At 39.4% G+C, this 25,577-nt stretch overlaps 1 protein-coding gene across 1 annotated transcript; it reads right to left on the bottom strand.

The window, feature by feature from the left end:
• Nucleotides 1–2,571: 2,571 nt before the first annotated feature.
• On the bottom strand, nt 2,572–17,685 carry LOC125390548 (ovomucoid-like). Its single transcript, XM_085676551.2, has 6 exons — nt 17,570–17,685; nt 7,034–7,373; nt 6,526–6,634; nt 5,635–5,669; nt 4,096–4,208; nt 2,572–3,240 (listed from the first exon to the last, which is right to left on the bottom strand). The coding sequence occupies exons 3-6, from the start codon at nt 6,584–6,586 to the stop codon at nt 3,195–3,197; spliced, it is 255 nt and encodes an 84-aa protein (XP_085532677.1). The 5' UTR covers nt 6,587–6,634; nt 7,034–7,373; nt 17,570–17,685; the 3' UTR covers nt 2,572–3,194.
• Nucleotides 17,686–25,577: the final 7,892 nt, after the last annotated feature.

Genomic DNA, 25,577 nt, shown 5'->3' with positions numbered 1-25,577 from the left:
AAAACAAACCTCAACAAATACAAAAAAAAATTGGAATAACCCCATGATCCCCATGGTGATATCAGATCGCCATGATTTAAACTAGAATTTAACAGAAATACTAATTCCAGAAACCCCACAAACACATGGAAATTAAACAATGGACTCATCTTTTTTGTACCATTTTTATCAAGAGCAAGCTCAATCTGATTTTCCTACTTCTACATCTTCCATTGGTCTTCAGCAATGGTAAAGGCTCTGTATTTGCTGAACAGTGCATATAACATGGTATACAAAAAGAATTTGGATTCCTTTGTCTTCCATTTTTGCTTGCTTGTCCTTTTGATTTAGCATTTTCACAGTGCCTAATGTATTGAATAAAAAAGCATTCACAAGGTGTGTTGATTTCACTGGCAGCTATTTGCTGAATTCTAGTTGTCCCTGGTGATTTCAGCTGAGGCAAATAATGGAGGAGGGTCATCTGTCTATGTGTACTTTCATTGGTTAATAAAGAAACTACCTTGGCCCTTTGATAGAACAGAAAATTAGGTAGGCAGACTAAACAGAACAGAATGCTGGGAGGAAGAAAGCAGTGAGGCAGTCACCATGACTCTCCTCTCTGAGACAGATGCAGGTTAGGACCTTTCCCGGTAAGCCACCACCTCATGGTGCTACACAGATTACTAAATATGGGTTAAAGCAAGATGTGAGAATTAGCCAATAAGAGGCTGAAAATAATGGGCCAGGCAGTGTTTAAAAGAATACAGTTTCCATGTAATTATTTTGGGTGTAAAGCTAGCTGGGTGGGCAGTGGGAAGTGGCCCACCGTTCCTTTTACAGAGTGGCACCCAACGTGATAACTAAATCCACTTAAAAACCTGAGAGAGCTTAAAAATAAGGGAAAGAGAGTTTAACAAAGATTTTGCTGTTTGCTAGGGCATGCTGTAGAGAGATTTCTTGTTTCAGCATTAGCAGCAGAAAAAAAAGCTGCACCATTTTAAAACGTGGCTTCCTGGGTCCTGCCGCCAGTGCAAACTCCAGCTATGGAGCATTTCTGGGCCCGGACGTTTGTGTGCCCACTCAGGGTTGGGAACAAAGTAGCTGAGACCATGCCTGTGGTTCAGCTCTTCCTGCCTGTGTAGGCAGTGGGATCAGGTCTACTAGAAAGTGGAGGTTTTGAAATACCAGTTTCTGGGCTGTGCCGCCATCGTGATCTCTGTTTGGCTCCAGCGGGAGACAGAGCTTTTGAATGGAACATTTGGAGTAATGTGCTACAATTTGTTTGATTGCCACTAGACTCACTGTGTGCCTAAAAGGGGGTCATTGCATGCTGCGGCTCAGAGGCACAAGCAGTTCCGCCATGCTAGCAGTGCAATGTGCAAGGTTCAGAGGCACAAGCAGCTCCACCATGTTGGGCCGGGTGGGGCAAACAGGCAGTACCTGTTTTTGACCTAGAAATGTCACAGCTTAGATTCTTAACTGCTTAGTGATTTAAAAATGCAAAACAAAAATGCTCCTAGAGAGTAAAAAATTATAGATTCACAATAGGGCAGATTCAGACATAAAAGACCTCTAAATGGGTCATAGCGCTACATAGAGTTAGACATACATAGGCTTAGGAGAGAAAAGAAAAAGAATATAGAAAATAAAGTTAATGCCTTAAAAAAAGGGTAAAGTCTTTAAAGAGACAGAGTACAGGTAGTACTCTGATTAAAAGAAATAAAGAAAAATAAGCCACGTAAAAATGGAAAATTTACCGAGAGATTGGATTCTGTATATTGTATTTTCTTTGAAATTTTTGGCTGTGAAGGAACTAAATACAAAGAGACATTTCATTGTATGGGCTGCTATGCTGATCCAACATGTATGTTCTAAAGGTATCATGACTTCCAAATTTGGGTCTAAGGATATGATGCTTTGGAAAGGGTCCTCTTTTGCTTTCACAGAGGATGAGACCCTGTGGATTGTTTCTATCCCAATGTGGTATGATAGACCATGTCCTCCTGAAAGGTTGCTGTGAACACCCTCAAGAAATGAGTTTGCTCAACTGCCAACTGAGATGAATCTAGCACACAGGTTATATCACGAAAGACCTGAATAACAGTGCCCCCATTCAGCAGGAAGCAGTTTGGAGAGAAATAACTGTGACAATGTTCCCAGATATTGTTTGTAAATGTTCTTTTACATTTAAAGGGGGATATTATATAGATATGAATAATTTGCATTGGTATGGATTTTTAAGGTCAATTTTGTTATATGTATATGTATTTCTGATATTGATTAAGGTATTGTGATTATATAGTTCATTTTAAAATGTAATGTAGAATTAGGAAATATAGGTTGTTAATGGATAATCATCAATAATAGTCAAGCTTGTAGTCATGTTAGTTAGATTTTCTAGATATATAGAAATATATTTCAGTTAGATAGGCATTCTTCATATCTTTCAAAGACTACAGAATATGGAATTTTAAATGTTTTAATAGCTTAGGGCTTTTCATGACAATGAGACACGTCTACTCATGGCAGCACCAGCTACTTCAAGAGGAAGATGGACATCGAAGAGGCTCCTTATGGAGTTGGTTAGCCATTTGGACAAGAAACTGCTCTTGCCTTGACTGGTTTGGGTTACCTCATATTCCAATGAAGGAAAGAACACCGTTTTTTAAAGATTTAATTTTATTAATGTCTATGTTTATATTTCTGTGTATGTACAACATGTCTATGCAGGTGTCTGTGGGAGACAGAAGATAGTATGAGACTTCCTGAAGATGGAGGTTCTAAGAAACCTGATATGAGCACTGGAAACCAAACTTGGGTTCTCACAGAGATTATCAAGCTTCCCTAACCACTGGGAAATATTTCTAACTCCCTAAAGATTTTCTCAATAAAGAGTGGAGTTTAAGATTTTATGAAGAACCATAACTAGAGCATTGATGGTTTTAAGTTGTCAGTTTACAGAATGGAAAATTAAGATTTAGGAATTTAACTGTCAATAAGTAGTTCATCATATGAAGTAAAACCTTGAGACCAGAGGACCTGAGAAATGAAAAGAACAATGACAGTCTAGTCTTCTCATGTGTATCCTACAGAGAGATTCACCCAATCTTCTAGGGCTTTGGGAACCTGATAACAAAATCTCTGATCCACTGTAGACTTCAGGGCAAAACTGTGATCATGATAAGATCCCCAGGGATATGTAGCTCCATTAAAACTCAGCATTCACCATCATGTGAGAACATAATGAAACCACGGGTTTTTCTGCAAAGAAAAAAATAAGGGAGATCAAAAATGGCTGAAGAAATTATTGAAAGATGACTTCAAACTCTTTGAGAATTGTGCCATGAAGTTTCAAAGGGGAAAAACTGAATAGGAAACATTAATTTCTCCTTTTATGAGCAACTAAACCCTGACTGCTCCCAGCATCTGCACACGTCCTGCTGTGGGTATACTGGACCATTTCTACTGCCTCAGCTCTGCCTTAGTCGTGGAGCTTGCCCAGACTCAAAAAACGGAAATCATGACGGGTTGTTAGTAGGCCTTGAGAAAGACATGATAATTAAAGGATTGTGACCTGGAAAAGCCTTTGAGACCATATGAAATAAATTAACAGAAGAACTAGTTATACATGAGACACAGCTATGTGATCACAGAGCACAAAGCACGGGGATATTGGACAGAGGGATCCTAGAGCATCCTGTGGTGTAGAATCTTCCATGGAGATCGGGGGATAAGAGGATGCTCCCAGCGAGTTTCTTGCTAGCCTGATAGATTGCAGACTGCAACAGAGATCTATTGAGCACCAGCTTTGGAATTATTTCATAATATTTGTACATTTGATATTAAGAATTCCTAATAATTAAGTTAATTGATTTGTTTGTTTGCACAATGTTCAACACAATTCTATTCTAAAGTCCCAAATAGAAAAGCCACTTTCAGAAATCATAATATTAAAGTGAGGAACACATGTTTCTATGCCTTTCATAGCACATTGGTTTGGTAGGGGCATTTTTTTCTGAGTATTATGAGCATGGAACATCACTAACACAAATTTAAGATTTTGCTACTAAGTCTTCATTGCTTAGGAAGAAATTATATTGAGAATGATATTCTTACCTGTATGCAATACAGAAAATGCATATGTTACCATAAGTACGGCCATTGGTTCCACAGACTGGAATATACTCTTTGCTACAAAATCCTAGAGGTTCATACGTAGCACAATGTCGCTACAACACACAAAGATATCGTAAATGTATTAGAGCATAGGCTGTTGAATAACTGTTCATACTCGTAGCATGTAATGTCACACAAAAAGTATAAATATCATCTACACATAGATATAAAGAACATATAACATATATAAAAATGGGAAAATAATTATTACATTTATATATTTATAGTTTTATGCCTCTACTAAATAGAACACAACACAACACAGCTAGTGTAACATGATCTGTAAGGCTGCCAACTCACATTGAAACATCTGTGCTTCCCCACCAGACATTTCCTTCAGCCCATCACCAAATTTAACTTTTGATTGATTATTCTCTCATTACTCTGTAATTTCTCTGCAATTCAGTGCACACCTTTACTGTATATTTACATGAAAGTACATCTCATTTATGCTCATGTTAATAAAAACACATGATCAGTTTTAGATACTATGGTAATTTATTAAAAGAAATCAATGCTATAAATGTTATATATATTTGACTTAATTTTCATACATTCTGGTGACATATATGCCACAGATATATTAATATTTAGAAGGACAATTTATTTATTTTCAAATTTAACATTTATTTTCGAAATAACATTCTACAATGTGTGTATATGGAAGGCACTGCTTTTGATCTTAACCACTGAACTGTACCCCCACTGGGCTGTATAGATATTGAATTATATATCTGATTATCAATGGCTGGAATTTGGAATTAGGATACTAACTGTTAAACTTTGTATCAATAATAAGTTGCCCAGAGCTCTGAGAGTCCAGTTGAAAAGAAGGAGGAGGGATAATGTGAGCAAACTGGGTGAAGATCAAGACAGGGAAACCAGCAGAGACAGCTGACCTAAGCTCGTGGACTCTGGATCAACAGCTAGGGAGTCAGCATAGGACCCACCTATGCCCTCTGTCTGTGGGTGACAGTTGTGTAGCTTGTTCTTTCCTGGGGACCACAGCAATGGGACCAGGACCTGTCCCTGATGCTGGCTCTTTTGAAACCTGGTCCCTAGAGTAGGATGCATTGCCCAGCCTTGATGGGAGAGGGAGGAGGTTGGTCCTGCCTTGACCTGATATGCCATGCTTTGCTGACTCCCATGGAAGGCTTTACCCTTTTTGAAAGGAGAATGAGGAGGAGTGGTTGAGTGTAGGGATGAAAAGGAGATGGAAAAGGGAAGTAGAGAAGGCAGAGGAAACTATGGTTGGTATGCAAAATAAATTTTAAAAAAAGATACTCATTCTCACATCTTGCATCAATAATAAACTGACTTGCAGATCAGGATTGCTGTCTTGAACTTATGGTAAGAAAATATATCATTTTTCAACTTTAGAAGACTATTTTCTTTAGTAAGTTTTACATTAAATTACTCAGTTTAGAAACAAAGAACATTTTACATTTTAAATTTCCGGATGAAATGATAGTAACTTACGTGTATAGGAAATGCATATTTTAAATGGGAACTTTCTGAAAACAAAACAGAAGACAGATAAAATGCGTTAAACAAAAACCTTGTTCATATTTTTTTTGTAAGCAGTAACTACATTTACATGTAGCACACATCTATGTGAATTGTCGGCACTATAAGGAATAGATGAGAATTTTGTGTTAGTTGTAAAAAATAACTAAAAATACATGCAAACGCAGAAAATTCTAATTCACAGATATATATGTATATCTGGAAAAAGCTGTCTTTTATACTGCTCTCATATACAAAAGTATCAGCTTCCATTTGTTAACAGACCTGGATATATTAATTTTATACAACTATTAAGTGAAATATCCTGAATTCAGAATTCAAAATATCTTTCAAGTATTCACTTGACTTGAAAAAAAATTTAATCAGCTGTAATTTCAATGTTCTAAGCAATATTTCACAAATGCCTCATTTTGAATTTCACGACCAATCTTGAACTGATAGTTGATAAAACATCCCCTAAAGTTGGCCTTAACTAAGACAGTCTAAAGCTGTCAAATAAACAGCGTCTTCAAAGAATGGCATATTTAAAGATATTAGTCTGTCCTCTCTCAACTTTGCATTTGACAACAGGATTTAGTGAGAAATCTGGAGGACAAATGACCAGAGATTGAAAGCCTGCCCAGCCTGTCCTAACCCACTGCTCTCTTCAAACTTCTCCAAGTGGACTAGTCAGAAAAATCCACTGCTGTCACTTTAGAGACATTCCTAACATGACCAATTGAAGGACTACAACCCCAGTGAGACAAGCTCATTCAATCATTTCTGGTGTTTCAGAGGTTTTACTCCCTGAGGTTTTTTAGAGTTTGTTTAAGGTTCTCATCTAGTACAGCAAAATATACTCACCAGAACAAAGAAGAAAGGACAAGGTGATGTACATAACTTGAACTCCTGAGAAGCCCAACATTTTATGAAAGATACGCAACAAACTTTGGAATGTCAGTAAACACGGTACCTTTGACATGAAACAAAAAAAAAAGACAACAACCAGAGATCCGTTGACAGAGATGCTTGATTCCGAGGAGACTATCTATCCACCCATATTCCTAATTAAGGTAAAGTTCCCTTTCTCTGTTTCTAAAATATAATTCAACAATGTCTAAAAATATAATCAGAGAACAACCAGAGATTGAAAGTTATAGAGAGCTAATAAATAAATAGGTAAATAAAAAATTATCAAATCAAAGTGGAAAAATACTAACAGAGAATATCTTCTCATTTGTGTGTGTGTGTGTGTGTGTGTGTGTTTGTGTGTGTAAGAGAGAGCAGGAGAGGAAAAAGATACATTTAAATCTATATTTTCTTTTTTTAAAAAAAAAGGCTCCTTTGTCATTATTTTAGGAAGGGCACTAACCTAGAGAAGTCCTCACAAGGCTACATCTCCAGGAGACCCACGTGATTAACCTCACACAGAGATGTTTGGTTTAAGGACAACAGTTCAGAGGCTGTGGCTGTTTTGTCCGTTCCAATGTTCACTTTTATTTCCCCACTCAGAGTTTTCCAGAGAAGTCTCCAGTTCATCTATGAGTGATGGGCTTTATGGGCTGAGAGGATTGCACAGGGAAGATAAGGCACGGAGACGTGGTGTTCTCTCTCCAGAGGTCGTAAAGCAGGTCATGAGTGAAGCCTGTCTTCAGCAGATCTTTCCTTGGTTGGAGACGCAGGGACAGTTTGTCCTCATGAACTCATAAGTGCTAAAAGAATGAAGTGCTCAATTAATCTAAGAAAAGGAAGAAATATCAATCTCTTCCAAATAAATGAGTTGTAAGAAGAAAAGAGAATCAAGGAGAAAAAATGAGATTGACAATGACAGATATGGGAACAGGTTATTAACTTTTTAAATGGATATGTGCTACAATCACAGCAACCTTCTAACAATGGTGATGTCATTGATCAGCCGTCTGTCAAAGTGGTAAACTGATGGTTAGGAGAAAAGGCCTGAACAGCACAGGGCCAAATGCTCCCCTGGGAGTCTCGTCTAGAGCCTAGTTTAAGGACACTCCCCCAAAACAGAATTCAAAAGTACAGAGCAGAAGAGAGCACAGGCTGAAGAAAAAAAACTATCCTGTCATCTTTGTTAATTGTTTCTCTCTAACGTTTCTACAGCTATGCACACTACGAATGGATTCTCTCTGTGCCTGGCCTGAGGCACCCTTTCCTAGTGCTGTGCTTCTTTATCCTTGAGTACATAAGGACACATGTCAAAATAATGAAGAAGCACTTACTTGTAGTCTGTATGTCATTAAATCTAGAACATTAAAAGTATAAGACATGGACTTGTATTTCTATCTCTTACTTGAGGGAGATCTCAAACTGAAGGTTTTTTTAACTGAAAGTAAAATTTTAATACAATATGTCCTGATTTCGGTTTCCTTTCCTCCTAGGTCCTCCTCAAGGTACCCTCTTACCAGAACCCGCATGCCTATTTTCTCTCTATCTAAAAAAGAATGTTAATAAAATATAATCAGATAAAATTTTTAAAAAATCATCCCGAGTGAGGTAATCCAGACTCAGAAAGACAAATATGGTATGTACTCACTCATAAGTGGATATTAGATGCAAAGTAAAGACTAACCAGACAACAAATCACAGTTGCAGAGAAGCAGGTCACAAGTAGGACTCTAAGAGGGACCCATGGGAAGGAGATTGAGAGATGAGATCTCCTGGTTAAACTGGGGAAAGACAAAGAATGAAAGGGAGGGGGAAGGGACTGAGAATAATGGGAGGGAGTGGTTCTCCAATTTTTCTGCTCTTGGGACCCTTTTCCTCCTATATTGGGTTGCCTCCCCCAACCCTCATATGAGGATTTGTACCAAATTTTATTGCATGGCTTAAATGGTAGCCCATCTCTTACTTTCCTTCATTTCCTTTGCACACATTCTCTTAAATTTAGTCCATTTCAGATAAAGGGGAGACCCACCACAGATGATGGAGAAAGAGTCACAATCACTACCTCAGCAAGGATCAGAGACAGTATACTTCCTGCCCCAGTGTGCTTGCTCCTGTGAGCAGCAGACTTGTAGTGGAGGCATTAGTTTAAACGTTAGCTGAATGAAGTCTAGTCAAAATCTTTAGATCACAAGCCAGCGCTTCAGTGAGGATACGTTTGATGCCCTTCAGGCAGTGGGTCTTGATACGGGGGGAGGATAGACTAGTGTCTCTGAGGTTCTGGAGGAGGCAGAAAGGAGATGCACTTTTCCACTCTAGAAACCCCGCTTCGGCCTCACTTTATGAGTCATTATGTTGTAACCACAGAAGTAGGGATAATATTGTTACTGAGAACATAAACAAAAAAAAGAGAGATTACAGATAAATAGAAATATCTTCTTGGCTCTCTCCTGCTACGCCATCCCAACTTTCGGCCTCGAACCCCTCCCGTCCTCTCTCCCTTTTTCGGGGCTTAAATTCCTCCATCTCAGCCTGGGTGGGGACCAAGGGCCGGGGCAGGCGGTGAGTACAAAGGGACGGGAGTCCCTTTGTTCTGATAGCCGGCCTGCAGCAAGCTAAGACCGCAGGCACGGAGTCTTCTGACCAGCGAGGGGCTCTGATCCTGTGGAGGGGTGAGTGTGTTGACCGCCATACAATTCCGGTTAGGTACACACGGTATTCCCGCCATCCTGGTCTCCCTGGCTGCTCCATAGGGGCAGCTTCCCCCAGCTAATCCCTCTCTCCTGCTACGCCATCCCAGCTTTCGACCTCGAACCCCTCCCCTCCTCTCTCCCTTTTTCGGGGCTTAGATTCCTCCATCTCAGCCAGGGTGGGCACCACGGGCCGGGGCAGGCGGTGAGTGCAAAGGGAAGGAAGTCCCTTTGTTCTAAATAGCCTGCCTGCAGCAAGCTAAGACTGCAGGCAAAGTGATTCCTGGATAGCAAGGGACACTAATCCAGTAGAAGAAGACCCAGCTGAGGGAAGAGCCATTGGAGAGCATCTGAAGGAAGAGATGGGCAGGCGCCAAGGCAAGAATTCCTCCAACAATCTGAAAAACAACATGAAAACACCAGATCCCAGCGATCTTACAACAGAAGGACTGGAACGCCCTATTCCGGAAGAAGTGGAAAACAGTGTCATTATGAAAGCAATAGAGTCTCTTAAACAGGCTATGAATAACTCACTTAAAGAAATAGAAGACAAATATAACAAAAAGATGGAAGAAATGAGTAAAGAAATGGAAGACAAATATAACAAAAAGGTTGAAGAAATGAGTAAATTCGTAAATGATACCCTGGGAAACCAAGAAAAAGCAATCAAACAGGTAATGGAATCAGTTCAAGAATTGAAAACTGAAATGGAGGCAGTGAGGAAAAAACAATCCGAGGGCCGGCTGGATATGGAAAATCTAGGTAAACGAACGGAGACTACAGAATCAAGCTTAACCAATAGATTACAAGAGATAGAAGAACAAATCTCAGATTATGAAGACACCATAGAGAAAATAAACGCCCTGACCAAAGAAAACAGCAAATCCAACAAATTCTCATCACAAAACATTCAGGAAATATGGGACATAATAAAAAAAAACCAAATCTAAGAATAATAGGAGTAGAAGAAGGAGAAGAATTGCAGATCAAAGGTCCAGAAGATATATTCAACAAAATTATAGAAGAAAACTTTCCCATCCTAAAGAGGGATATTCCTATGAAGGTGCAAGAAGCATACAGAACACCAAATAGGTTGGATCAGAAAAAAACATCCCCTCGCCATATAATAATCAAAACACAAAGCAGTCAGATTAAAGAAAGGATATTAAGAGCTGCAAAGGAAAAAGGTCAAGTAACATATAAAGGTAAACCTATCAGACTTACACCAGAGTTCTCTAAAGAAACCATGAAAGCCAGAAGGTCCTGGATAGAGGTACTGCAGAAATTAAGGGACCATGGATGCAAACCCAAACTACTTTACCCAGCCAAGCTTTCGTTCACTATCAACGGAGAAAACAAAATATTCCAGGATAAAAACAAATTTAAACAATACGTAACTATTAATCCAGCCTTACAGAGAATACTAGAAGGAAAATTACATCCCAAGGAATCCAACATTGCCAACACTGACTACAATAATTCAGACATTTAGCGACCCTTCACTAGCACAATTCAAAGAAGGAAAACTCATACAGTCTATTACCCCCCCAAAAAAATGACTGGAGTCAACAACCAATGGTCATTAATATCTCTTAATATCAATGGACTCAATTCACCTATAAAGAGGCACAGACTTAGAGATTGGTTACGAAAACAGGATCCAACATTCTGCTGTTTACAAGAAACACACCTCAACCACAAAGACAGACACCTACTCAGAGTAAAGTGTTGGGAAAAGGTTTTCCAAGCAAATGGACCTAAGAAACAAGCGGGTGTGGCCATTCTAATATCTAACAAAATCGACTTCAAACTAAAATCAATCAGAAGAGGTGGAGATGGACATTTCATACTCATAACAGGAACAACTCATCAGGAAGAAGTCTCAATCCTGAATATCTATGCCCCTAATGTAAAGGCACCCACATATGTAAAGAAATTCTCCTAGAACTCAAGGCAGTCATCAAACCACACACGCTAATAGTAGGAGACTTCAACACTCCTCTCTCACCAATGGACAGGTCAATCAGACAGAAACCAAACAGAGAATTAAGAGATTTATTGGAGGTATTGAATCAAATGGACTTAACAGACATCTATAGAACACTCCACCCAAATAGGAAAGAATATACCTTCTTCTCTGCAGCTCATGGAACCTTCTCGAAGATTGACCACATACTTGGTAACAAAGCAAACTCCCACAGATACAAAAAAATATTAGTAACCACCTGTGTCTTGTCAGATCACCATGGATTAAAATTAGAATTCAACAACAATGCTACCCCCAGGAAGTCAACAAACTCATGGAAGTTGAACAGCCAACTACTAAATCACCCCTGGGTCAGGGACGAAATTAAGAAAGAAATTAAAGTCTTCCTTGAATTTAATGAAAACAAAGACACAACATACTCAAACCTATGGGACACTATGAAAGCAGTGCTAAGAGGAAAGTTCATAGCAATAGGTGCCCAAATAAAGAAAACGGAGAAAGCACACATTGGAGACCTAACAGCACACTTGAAAGCTCTAGAAAAAGAAGAAGCTGATTCACCCAGGAGGAGTAGAAGACTGGAAATAATTAAACTGAGGGCTGAAATCAACAAAATAGAAACAGAGAAAACAATCCAAAGAATCAATGAATCAAAAAGCTGGTTCTTGGAGAAAATCAACAAGATTGACAAAACCCCTATCCAAACTAATCAAACGGCAGAGAGAGCACATGCAAATTAATAGGATCAGAAATGAAAAGGGGGATATAACCACAGACACAGAGGAAATTCAGAGAATCATTAGATCTTACTATGAAAGTTTATATGCCACTAAGTTGGAAAATGTAAAAGAAATGGACATTTTTTTTAGATAAGTACCATATACCAAAGTTGAACCAAGAACAGGTGAACAATCTAAATAGACCTGTTAGTCGTGAAGAATTAGAAGCTGTTATCAGAAATCTCCCTGCCAAAAAAAGCCCAGGACCAGATGGTTTCAATGCAGAATTCTACCAGAACTTCCAGGAAGAGCTAATTCCTATACTCCTTAATGTATTCCACAATATAGAAACAGAAGAGTCATTGCCAAACTCCTTTTATGAAGCTACAGTTACCTTAATACCAAAACCACATAAAGACACAACCAAGAAAGAGAATTACAGGCCAATCTCACTCATGAACATCGACGCGAAAATTCTCAATAAAATCCTGGCAAACCGAATCCAAGAACACATTAGAAAAATTATTCATTATGATCAAGTAGGCTTCATCCCGGAGATGCAGGGCTGGTTCAACATATGCAAATCTATCAATGTAATCCATCATATAAATAAACTGAAAGAAAAAAAACATATGATCATTTCATTGGATGCTGAAAAAGCATTTGATAAAATTCAACACCCATTTATGATAAAGGTGTTGGAGAGACTGTGGATACAAGGATCATACCTAAATATAATAAAAGCAATATACAGCAAGCCGACAGCTAACATCAAATTGAATGGAGAGAAACTCAAAGCCATTCCACTAAAATCAGGAACGTGACAAGGCTGTCCACTCTCTCCATACCTCTTCAATATAGTGCTTGAAGTTCTAGCAATAGCAATAAGACAACATAAGGAGATCAAGGGGATTCGAATTGAAAAGGATGAAGTTAAACTTCCGTTATTTGCTGACGATATGATAGTGTACATAAGTGACCCCAAAAACTCTACCAAAGAACTCCTACAGCTGATAAACACCTTTAGTAACGTGGCAGGATACAAGATCAACTCCAAAAAATCAGTGGTCCTCCTATACACAAAGGATAAAGAAGCTGAGAGGGAAATCAGAGAAACATCACCTTTCATGATAGCCACAAATAGCATAAAATATCTTGGGGTAACGCTAACCAAGGAAGTGAAAGACCTATTTGACAAGAACTTTAAGTCTTTGAAGAAAGAAATTGAGGAGGATACCAGAAAATGGAAAGATCTCCCTTGTTCTTGGATTGGGAGGATCAACATAGTAAAAATGGCAATTCTACCAAAAGCAATCTATAGATTCAATGCAATCCCCATCAAAATCCCATCAAACTTCTTCACAGACCTTGAGAAAACAATAATCAAGCTTATATGGCAAAACAAAAAACCCAGGATAGCCAAAACAATCTTATACAATAAAGGAACTTCAGGAGGCATTACCATCCCTGACTTCAAACTCTATTACAGACCTACAGTATTGAAAACAGCTTGGTATTGGCATAAGGACAGAGAAATCGACCTTTGGAATCGAATAGAAGACCCGGATATTAACCCACAAACCTATGAGCACCTAATTTTTGACAAGGGAGCTAAAGGTATACAATGGAAGAAGGAAAGCATCTTTAACAAATGGTGCTGGCATAACTGAATGTCAACCTATAGAAGGATGAAAGTAGATCCATACCTATCACCATGCACAAAACTCAAGTCCAAATGGATTAAAGACATCAACATTAGTCCGTCCACTTTGAACCTGATAGAAGAGAAAGTGGGAAGTAGTCTACAAGATATAGGCACAGGAGGCCTCTTCCTAAGCAGAACCCCAGCTGCACAGACAATAAGAGAAACAATAAAGAAATGGGACCTCCTGAAACTGAGAAGCTTCTGTAAAGCAAAGGACACTGTCAGTAAGACAAAAAGGCTGCCTTCTGACTGGGAGAAGATCTTCACCAACCCCTCATCAGACAAAGGTCTGATCTCCAAAATATACAAAGAACTCAAGAAACTAGGCACTAAAACTCTAATTAACCCAATTAAAAAAGGGGTACTGAACTTAACAGAGAATTCACAACAGATGAACTTCGAATGGCCAGAAGACACTTAAGGTCATGCTCAACCTCCTTAGCGATCAGGGAAATGCAAATCAAAACCACTTTGAGATACCATCTTACACCTGTCAGAATAGCTAAAGTCAAAAACACCAATGATAGCCTATGCTGGAGAGGATGTGGGGTGAGGGGAACACTCATCCATTGTTGGTGGGAATGCAAACTTGTGCAGCCACTGTGGAAATCAGTGTGGCGGTTTCTCAGGAAACTGGGAGTCAATCTCCCTCAGGACCCAGCAATTACACTCTTGGGAATATACCCTAGAGATTCCCTAGCATACTACAAAAGCATTTGTTCAACTATGTTCATAGCAGCACTATTTGTAATAGCCAGAACCTGGAAACAGCCTAGGTGCCCCTCAATAGAAGAATGGTTAAAAAAGGTGTGGAACATATACACATTAGTGTTTTACTCAGCGGTAAAAAATAATGACATCTTGAATTTTGCATGCAAATGGATGGACATAGAAAACGCTTTACTGAGCGAGGTAAGCCAGACCCAAAAAGAGGAACACGGTATGTATTCACTCATAAGTGGATTCTAACCATAATTTAAAGGTCTTTGAGCCTATTATTCGTGATCCTAGAGAAGCTAAATAAGAAGACGAACCTGATGAAGATTATTTAGCTATCCGCCAGGAGGTAGGAAATAGTCAAGAGTCCCAGGTAACCTTAGGTGCATGGGGGGGGGGGGAGGGTGGTTGGAAGGGGAGAGGGTTAGAGAGAAGGGAGTAGGGGAGGAATGGAGAAAGCTCGGTTGACCGGGATGGGGGGAAGGGAGGAAGGATGAATACGGGTTCAGGGAAGAATATATTTCAACTAAGGGAGTCATTTTAGGGTTTATAGGAAACTTGATTATATATGGAATCCCAGGTCCAAGGAGAGATCCCCAGATTGTTCTCTGGACAGAGGAGAGGGGGCCTGAACCGGCCTTGGCCCATAACCATACTGATGAATATTTTGCTTATCACCATAGATTCTTCATCTGGCGATAGATGGCGATACAGACGGAGACCCACATTGGAACACCGGACTGAGCCCCCCAAGGTCCAAATGAGGAGCAGAAGGAAGAAGAAAATGACAAAGGACTGCGAGGGATGCTATCACCCACTGATACAAGGGGTCGAATCTAATGAGAGTTTACCAAGGGCAGTTGGACTGCGACTGAACGAGCACGTGATCCAACCAGATTCTCTGAATGTGGCCGGATTCTCTGGATGTGGCTGGCCCGCAGTCTTTCTGAGAAGCCATTGACAATGACACTGGGACTAGTTTCCTCTGCATATACTGGATTTTTGGGATCCAGTCTGTTTGGATACTCACCTTCCTGGACCTGGAGGGAGGGGGGACGAACTTGAACTTCCCACAGGGCTGGAAACCCTGGCTGCCCTTAGGGACAAAGAGGGAGGAGGAGGGGGGGTGGGAGGGTGTTGGGAAGCGGGGCGTAAATGGAAACTTTTATAATTTAATAAAATTACTTTAAAAAAAAGAAATATCTTCTTGAAATGGAAAGTTCTAGTATCTATAGGGTGGTCCTGGGAAAATCTGATTAAAAGTTGAGAGCTCACATTGTACTACCATCTTATAGCTGGGTGCATTTTGTGTGAGCCAAGAGAAATTATTTGAAGAGCCTTCTATTCAGAGCCCTTGGAACTACATACCAAGTGAGGACACTATGTGAAGAGAAAAGAAAGAGGGAACACTGAAATATTCTAGATAATCCCTGAATTAGACTATGATGAATTATCTGTCCTCCTCCCACAGAGCTGCACTTTCGAGACGATCCCTGAACTAGACTACATTGAAGCATGTCCTCATCCAACAGAGCTGCACACACCACCACACTCTCCCATTTCCCCCAAGTCTGCAGAACAAAAGGAGTCTAACCCTACACAGATGGATCTCAGAGCAGTAGATCCTCCTAACAACAGCCTTTTCTTGGGCCAACAGAACTCCATTCAAGGAAAGCTGGACATCTTGGTATCACCATTGATGAGCTCATTGATTTCTCAAGTTATTCGCCATATACTGATTTTTTGATTGGTCAGTCATGATGGGCCATGGAGTATCTCCCTTCCTGTGTGTGTGTGTGTGTGTGTGTGTGTGTGTGTGTGTGTGTGTGTGTGTGTGAATGTGTGGGAATTAAAAACAGACTGTTGCCCTTTATTTATGCAAAGCCACCTCAGAATCCAGTTTACCCTGTGCTGTCCAGCTTCTTCCTTGGGAAAACCATCCCCACCCCCACTTCCTCACACACACCTTTCTGTTCCTCATCTTCACCTGCTTCCCTCAGATCCCCACTCTATTAGAAAAGATAAATCTCTGCCTACATAGACTTTTTTATTTAAACAAAGTAACTGTTGCTTACAGTGAGTTTGGGGGAATGACTTTCCTGGTTCTTGAATCCCAGGATGCCACATTTCCTAACTGTTCTTAATGGTTAAAAAATAAGTAAAAAAAAAAAATTTAAAAACCGAAGAAGAAACGGAGACTGCTGAACTATGCGATTTATTGCTGTCTGTTCACAATCTCTCAGGAACGAAGAAGATTGTAGTTGTGAGCAGACTCTGTTCACTGAAGAGGCCTGTGCAATAGAGCATAGACCCTCTCATGTACCGCTCTGCACACCTGATACTGTAAACATCCTGTAATAATAATGTCTCACCTGGAAATGAGAGAAGACGCTGGGTCCGATTAAAACTGTGGTTTTTAAAAACTGTTTTTAGTTAAATGTTGAGGGGAAAAAAAATAAAAGGCTTTTCACCCCAAAGTGTCACGTGTGAATGTACAACACCCTGACCTCTTTCTCGCCTCCTTGGTTGTGTGAATAACCCTGAGTTCATCTCTTCGAGCTGATTTTAACCTTTAGCTGCAGCGGCTGCACTGCCACATGTGTGTATATATGTTCATTGCACATCCTCTTGAACTACCACAGCTGGGTCCCCTGCCAGGCTACCCCTTTGTAGTATGATAAGTTAACAAGTTTGTGACCTGCACAAAGCCAGACATAGCTATTTAATCCCTTGCCAAACAAACCCCAACTGCCTTGGTCCAATGCTGAACTAGTCTCTGTAAAAAGTTCTTGCTGTCTCGGCAGCCAATCAATTCATACTTTATTTTTTTCTGGGTTTTTGTTTTGTTTTATTTCCTTTCTAATTGGGGTGTGAAAAAGTTCTAGGTCCAGTTTATGTTCCTGATGAAGAAAAATATTAAGGTTTTCTTTTCTTTCAGTGATAAAATCTGCATCTTTGTATTTCATCAATGTAGCTAAAAACGTGATGTAAATACCTCCATTATCTCTTTTTGGCTTACTGAATATTATTTATTCATTGTGAAATCTGTATAGTATGTGTTCTACATGTTAACAATAAATATACATTAAATCTTGGTTAAGAAAGAAAAAGAGAAACAAAGAAAGAAAGAAGAGGAAGAAAGAAAAGAACAGAAAAGAAAACAAAAGAAAACGAAGTTAGTTACCGGCCCTGTGGAAACAATCCAAGCCCATGACACTTTCTTCAGCAAGAGACTTCCCACATCTCACGGAACAGCAGTCACTCCAAGACCTTTACTTCAGTCCATTAACTGACTTGAAAAGTCCTATGACTTTAGTCTTCTTCCTTTATGACACCTCTTAAAGACACAGTACACGGGAGGAAGCTAAATCTTAAGCAAAGGAGATTTCATCTGTGTGCTAATGTGAATCAGCCAAGTGCACATCTTCCCAGATAAAGAACATACCGACTGGAATTATACCCTAGGAGGGACACATGCATGGACTTTATTAGTAAACTTTATTACAAAGGAATGAACAGTTGAAATAGGAGACCTCTTCACTATAACAAAATCAAAGATGTCACTGAAGAAAGGGAAGAAAACTCTGCCTTCTTTCTCAACAGACTAACAGAGGCCTTCAGCAAATTTAACAACAGAGGCTCCAAATTCCCCAAGGGGCACGCATGCCTCTGCCTTCAAAGGATTCCTCAGAACCTGTGGGTGCAGTATCTTACCCCACGGAGCCAGCTGTTGAGAATTGCCTTTCAAGTGTTCAATAACCAGAATCTGGAAGAAGATTGGAAGGAATAGAGAGGAGAGAAGGGGCCCAAATAATTGTCCTTGACCCTGCATGTGCTACCGGTCTGACACATAGACTCATTTCCCTCCCAATAAGACACAGAAATAACAATGGCAAACTTAGGTCTGCTTTAATTGCATATGCTCAGGATATTGCCATATGAATAACCATAGATCCTTCATTGTCATTTCCACCATGTCAGGACTCACAAGCCTGGGAAAGAAAGTGAATTAAAATTTTTCTCAGAATAGGAAAGGGTTAATTCCTTCATCAAAGTCAACTTTTAGTACTGAGGGTTCCTGGGAAACAGACTGACTTAGGGTGCTCATATATTGATCTATGGTGAAGTATCCCAGGTTAACATAAAGAGAAAAGTAAAATAGTAACAATAACAATACACTTGTTTTATTAATCATTCCTGAAATGTTTTCTTCTTTAGTCAGTAGGACTAGGGAAAACACTCAAAAGCATTAATTGTTCTCAAAGTTTCCTTTATATTTGAAGATCAGGTTTGGAACCATACATTCATAGGTTGTCAGTAGAACCTATCTCAATTCTGTTGAAAAGAGAATTACTGAGATATCTGGAGGTAAACTTGCAATCATCAATGTCTCTGAAGTTATGAGAGACTGACATCTAAAGTATCCCAGCAAATTGAAGAGCAGACAAAACAGTGTGGAGTGTTTGGATTCCCAGGAAAGCTAAACCTGCTACCCCAATAGAATCTCACTTAACAGCTGTATAAAGTGCCTCTTCTAAAATGAGTCTAAGTAACAGATAACATTAGAAAACAGGCTCCAGCCTTTGGTGATGTCCAAAATAACATATCTCACCAAAAACCACAGGTGCTACCTCCTGGGGGAAAGATGAGAGAAAAATCATATCACATAACTCCTCTCAGAACAATATTTATTGCAGAAGAAAAGCAAATAACAACCGAACACCATGAAGAAAACGGAAGACTTCAGAGAGCCCTCACCCTAAATGGTATATTTGTACCATACAACACTCCTGAACACCCAGGGGTCTATGTGAAAGAGAAAGAGGAAAAATAGCAAAAGTCAGAAGAAGTTGGTAAATTGAAGAAACAATATTTTCTGAAAGCAACAGGTAAAATGCTCATATGATTTCAAAGCAATTGTGAAAACACATAAGACCTAAATGAGTTCAAATAAAAATAAAAAATAAAAAAAGAACAACTACTACACTGCTTGAGCCCGAGAGCAATCCACAACAAAACAAATGTGGCAATGACAGAAATTGAATGAAGTCAGGTTAGTAGGGAAAGTAGATAACTGGAAGTGTTAGGAAATTTGTTGATGTGATCAAAACATAGTGTATGAGTATCACCAAGAGTTGATAACAAACAAAATTGAAAACATAAGTCTATTACTTTTCCAACATTTTAGCACCTGCAGCTAAGCCTGAAAACCTGAGTTTGATCCCTGGAACCCAAAAGGTGGGAAAAGAGAAATGACTCAAAACTTATCCTCTCACTTCCACACATGCACCACACAATATGCACACCCATGCACATGCACAATCATACAATCAGAGGCAACTTCACACATATGTGTGGGATATGAGCACCCACTTACATACATAATCCCACTGTCAAAGGCCATGAATATTTTTTGAAAAAAAGACTCTTAATTAGGAAATCACTTGTCATTGAATTCTTTCTTAAGTATGGCCTACTTGTACATCATGAGTGTCCTTGCAACAGTAAAAAGTCATGCCAATAAACTCAGCAAATGAAAAAGAGCCACAAGGGGCTGGACTTTGAATTTGTCAATAACCTCGTGATCCTACTACATCCTCTAATGGCTAATACCTGCACTCTTCCTTCCCGGGGCCATGAGTCTACTAAATAGTGTACAGTGTTGATCTCAATATGTTCTTTTCTAATTCCTTTGTGCCCTAATCTCGACACATGTTGAATATAAAATAGGAAGGCTCAATTCCTGAACTTCACAAGCAGCACACTTGGGAATTCCTTATTCAAAGCCTCAGGGATAGCACTCACCTTTGGTTTAGCACACAAGTAAAAGATCTTAGGGAATTACCTTCTGGAGGAGACATGATTCAATATATAGAAGATATTTGGACATGAAATCATGTCATGGAAAGAAAGACCACAATATTGTCACAATTCAGAACTCTCTAGCCTCTTGAAGATGTTGAGTCTCACAGACAAAAATCACATAATCCAGAATTGCTTGTGAAACATCTTGATTCCTGTAGCAGAACTATTATCCCCACACCAATTTATAACCATAATTTCGATAATTCCACCAAAGAAAAGAGGACAGCTTTGATCAATTGTATGGATGACTGAATCATGTCACAACAGAAACCCAGCTCAGAGTAGGCTCAATCATCCTATGATACTATCTCATGTCCCAGGCCCTGATGATGAGAAGATGGTCACTAATGGGATGATGGTCAATTAAGACAATCCTTCAGGCAAATGAATCAGGGTCTCAAGAAAGGAATAATCACCGAAAGCCCTTTGATTCGTCTGTTTTAGAAAAACAAGGGTTTGACTTTTGTGTATGAATTCATGAGTAGGAACAGAATGAGGTCTTGGCAAATTTTTCATAGAAATGACGGGCTGCATCGTAAGAGTGGCCTCTTGACTGGGAATCATGACAGCGTATGTGGTTTAACATTCACTGGAAAAAAATCAATTCTCCAGATTTTCTTCTTTCCTCCCCTTTCTTTTCAAATGAGGCAGCCAGTATTCCCTAGGTGAAGCACAATAGATGGTTCCAGTAACACCTCTGAGTTTCAGTCTTGTTCTATGGAGCAAACCCTCACCGTGAAAACTCATCCCTTAGAGTACCCTTAACCTAGATGGAAAAATTGGCACTAGCTGTGAACTTATACGCAGGCTTCAGGTAAACTTTTCACAAGGAAAACATTAAGATCCAGGCAAGGAACAGCCCAAGATGTAATTACCCAAATGCCACGGTTTTCCTTCAGGTCATCGATTTGATCACAAGGGCAATATAAATTTACTTAGGAGAAAAAGAGAGTGGAAGTTTATCTCATTGCTGTAAGACTAACCATTCGTAAGGATGCTACCAGTGACTCCTGTCCTGTGTATTGTTTACCTAACTGTTCCCTAAGTCACCATCATTATTCAGTAGTACCAGAAAGAAAAGATTTTGCCCATCTCTTTCAGGATAATTGCTGTTTCTCGTCATAAGATCACAGCAAAAGCTATTCAAGCCAGTGTCACACAATTAAATCTTACTTAAATCACCTATAAAGTGGCTCCAGTTCCTCCACAAAAACACTCCTTCCCCAGTATGCATTGATCATAAATTGTTTTGTATCTGCCCATTTTCTTAGGGACGCTCTAAAACATGAGACTTCCCGTGTCACCTCAGAACTGTTCCAGAGAAATCTCATTTGAGTATAATTATCCAGGGACTGAAATACTGCTGTAAACCCACAGGACCCTGTAGACTTCTCCCTATGTGGAAGACAGTATTTTCTGTACTGCCCCAGAGATCAAAAATTCAGTACAGGATTCTGTCTACCTCCTAAATCTTCTAAGTATGCCAGAGAGAATTTCTAAGTTTCTGGTTATATTACTAATATGAAGTATCATAGCAGACTTTCTTTAGGGCCAGCACGGAACTCCAAAATCATGACATGGAGAATTATTATTAGTTAGGAATGCTTGGCCTTAGCATTTACTCATTTCTGGCTAACTCTTATAACTTATTTTACACTGTTTCTCTTCATCTGTGTTTTGTTTTGGAGCTGTTTACCTTTATTTCTGTATGCCTTACTTTCCTGCTATCTCCATATCTGTGTGACAGCTGCCTGGCTTCTAGCCCTGGACCTGTCCCTCTCTTTTTCCTTCAGTGTTTTCTTCTCCTTCGAGCCTAGATTTCTCTTCCTATTTATTCTCCCTGCCCACCAACAACACCTTTCCCTCCTCTGCCTAGCTCTTGACCTTCAGCTCCTTATTAGAACATTCAGGTTCCTTAGGCAGGCAAGGTGAAACAAACTTAACACATCTTTACATAATTAAACAAATGCAACATGAACAAATAAAAAACATTCTATATGTTAACAAAGGTTGTAGCAAGGCAGGCCGGCTTCTTGGGGTATCTGTCCCTCCCGGTATCCCACAGTCAGCAAGTCCCCAAGAAAAATCATACACAGGACTCCATTAGGTTATAAACTGATTGGCCCATTAGCTCAGGCTACTTATTAGTTCTTATGACTTATCTTAACCCATTATTCTAATCTATGTTAGCCATACGGCTCCATACCTTTCTCAACTGGGCAAGTTACATGCTGCCTCTTCGGTGGTCTGCGCAGGAATCGTGGAGGGACTTCCTCCTTCCTGGAATTCTGCTGTTCTCATTGCCCCGCCTCTACTTCCTGTCTGGTTGACCTGCGTATACTTCCTGCCTGACCAATCAGCGTTTTATTAAAATACATGATTGACAGAATACAGATAATTCTCCCACACCAAAAGGCAGCATAAACAAATGTAAGACACCTTCACACTTTTAGAGTTCTAATCTGCATCATAAACAAATGGAACACATCTTTGCCTAGTTAAAATAATATTCTACAAAAGTTACACTCTTCCTTAGGCAGGCAAGGTGAAACAAACTTAACACATCTTTACCTAATTAAACAAATGCAACATGAACAAATGGAAAACATTCTATATGTTAACAAAGACAGCATGAACAAATGTAAGACACCTTCATACATTTAGAGTTCTAATCTGCATCATAAACAAATGGAACACATCTTTGCCAGATGTTAAAAAAATATTCTACAAAAGTTACACTCTTCCAGTCAAAAAGAAAAAGAGATGGCCCCAGTACAGCCAAACATTCTTAAGCCATGGTCTACATATCAAGCTTCCAGAATTGTAATAATCATGACTGAACTTCAAGCTTTAATCTGCATATGGGAATTTCAAATTTAAAAGTGTCAAACAGAAACCTTGTCCTCAAGACAGACATCACAGAGGGGCACTCTAGTTGTGATTGGAAACAGGAAGTCTTGTACAAATGATGCTGCAGAGTCCCTTGCTCTTAGATACGATGGTGTAACAAGGAACCAGATGTTAGCACAACTTCTTAAAGATGGTAGTACTCAGTGCTGAGGAGTTCTGCCCAGAGAGGTGAATGGGTGCTGGCCGGGACAGTCTGTCCTGGAAGAGAGCACAGCCCCCCCTCAGCTTCTGCGGCAGGGTCTTCAGTGTTCCACGGGATTCATCATTGACCCCACTACCGCCCTCTTGGCTCCTGTCTCCTTGGAATACCAGCTGTCCCTGTTTCAGTGCTGAGGAGTTCAATCCAGAGAGTGCTGAGGAGTTCTGTCTGGAGAGTGCTGAGGAGTTCCATCCAGAGAGGAGGAGATGGGCAGACGCCAATGCAAGAATTCCTCCAACAACCTGAAAGGCAACACGACATCACCAGAATCCAGGGATCACGAAACTAGAAGAATTGAACACCCTACTCCAGAAGTAAAGGAAGAAATTGACTCTGAGCAGATCTTTATGAAAATAATAGAGGAACTTAAACAGGAGGTGAAAATCTGCCATAAAGAAATGGAAGATAAGTATAACAAAAGGACTGAAGAAATGAGTAAAGAAATGGAAAAGAATTATAATAAAAAATTTGAAGAAATGAATAAATCCGTAAATGAAATTCTGGGATACCAAGAAAAAACCATCAAACAGGTAATGGAAACAGTTCAAGAATTGAAAACTGAAATGAAGGCAATGAAGAAAACACAAATTGAGGGCCAGCTGGCTATGGAAAATCTAGGTAAACGAACAGAGACTTCAGAAACAAGCATAACCAACAGAATACAAGAGATAGAAGAACGACTCTCAGACTCTGAAGACACCATAGATAAAATAAATGCTCTGACCAAAGAAAACAGCAAATCCAACAAATTCTCATCACAAAACATTCAGGAAATATGGGAAACATTAAAAAAAACAAATCTAAGAATAATAGGGGTAGAAGAAGGAGAAGAATTGCAGAACAAAGGCCCAGAAAATATATTCAACAAAATTATAGAAGAAAACTTTCCCCACTTAAACAACGATATCCCTATGAAGTTTCAAGAAGCATACAGAACACCGAATAGACTGGATCAAAAAAAATCATCCTCTCCCCATATAATAATCAAAACACAAAACACTGAGATTAAAGAAAGAATATTAAGAGCTGCAAAGGAAAAAGGTCAAGCATCCTATAAAGGTAAACCTATCAGACTTACACCAGACTTCTCTATGGAAACCATGAAAGCCAGAAGGTCCTGGATAGAGGTACTGCAGAAACTAAGAGACCATGGATGAAAGCCCAGACTACCATACCGAGCCAAGCTATCGTTCACTATCGATGGAGAAAAAAATATTCCAGGATAAAAACAAATTTAAACAATATGTAGCCACAAATCCAGTCTTACAGAAAGTATTAGAAGGAAAATCACAACCCAAGGAATCCAATATTGCCAATACTGCCTACAATAACTCAGACAACTAGCGACCCTTCACAAACACATCTCAAAGAAGGGAAACACACAATCTACTACCCCCCCCAAAAAAGGGAAAATATCCGGAGTCATCATCCACTGGTCATTAGTATCATTTAATATCAATGGACTCAATTCACCTATAAAAAGGGACAGACTTAGAGACTGGATACGAAAACAGTATCCAACATTCTGCTGTTTGCGAGAAAAACACCTCAATCACAAAGACAGACACCTACTCAGAGTAAAGTGTTGGGGAAAGGTTTGCCAAGCAAACAGACCTAAGAAACAAGCAGGTGTAGCCATTCTAATATCTATCAAAATCAACTTCAAACTAAAATCAATCAGAAGAGATGGAGATGGACATTTCATACTCATAACAGGAACAATTAACCAGGAGGAAGTCTCAATCCTGAATATCTATGCCCCTAATATAAAGACACCCACTTATGTAAAAGAAACACTTCTAGAACTCAAGGCAATCATCAAACCACACAAACTAATAGTAGGAGACTTCAACACACCTCTCTCACCAATGGACAGATCAATCAGACAGAAACCTAACAGAGAAATAAGAGAATTATTGGAGGTATTGAATCAAATGGACTTAACAGACATCTATAGAACACTCCACCCAAATAGGAAAGAATATACCTTCTTCTCTGCAGCTCATGGAACCTTCTCGAAAATTGACCACATACTCGGTAACAAAGCAAACTTCCACAGATACAAAAAAATATTAGTAACCACCTGTGTCTTGGCAGATCACCATGGATCAAAGTTAGAATTCAACAACAATGCTACCCCCAGGAAGCCAACAAACTCATGGAAGTTGAACAGTCAACTACTAAATCACCCCTGGGTCAATGAAGAAATAAGAAAGAA

Source organism: Myodes glareolus, chromosome 13 (assembly GCF_982192425.1).
Source record: "Myodes glareolus chromosome 13, mMyoGla1.1, whole genome shotgun sequence".
NCBI classification, from domain to species: Eukaryota; Metazoa; Chordata; class Mammalia; order Rodentia; family Cricetidae; genus Myodes; species Myodes glareolus.
The sequence above is the reverse complement of the archived record's forward strand: the minus strand, read 5'-3'. Positions and strand labels throughout refer to the sequence as shown.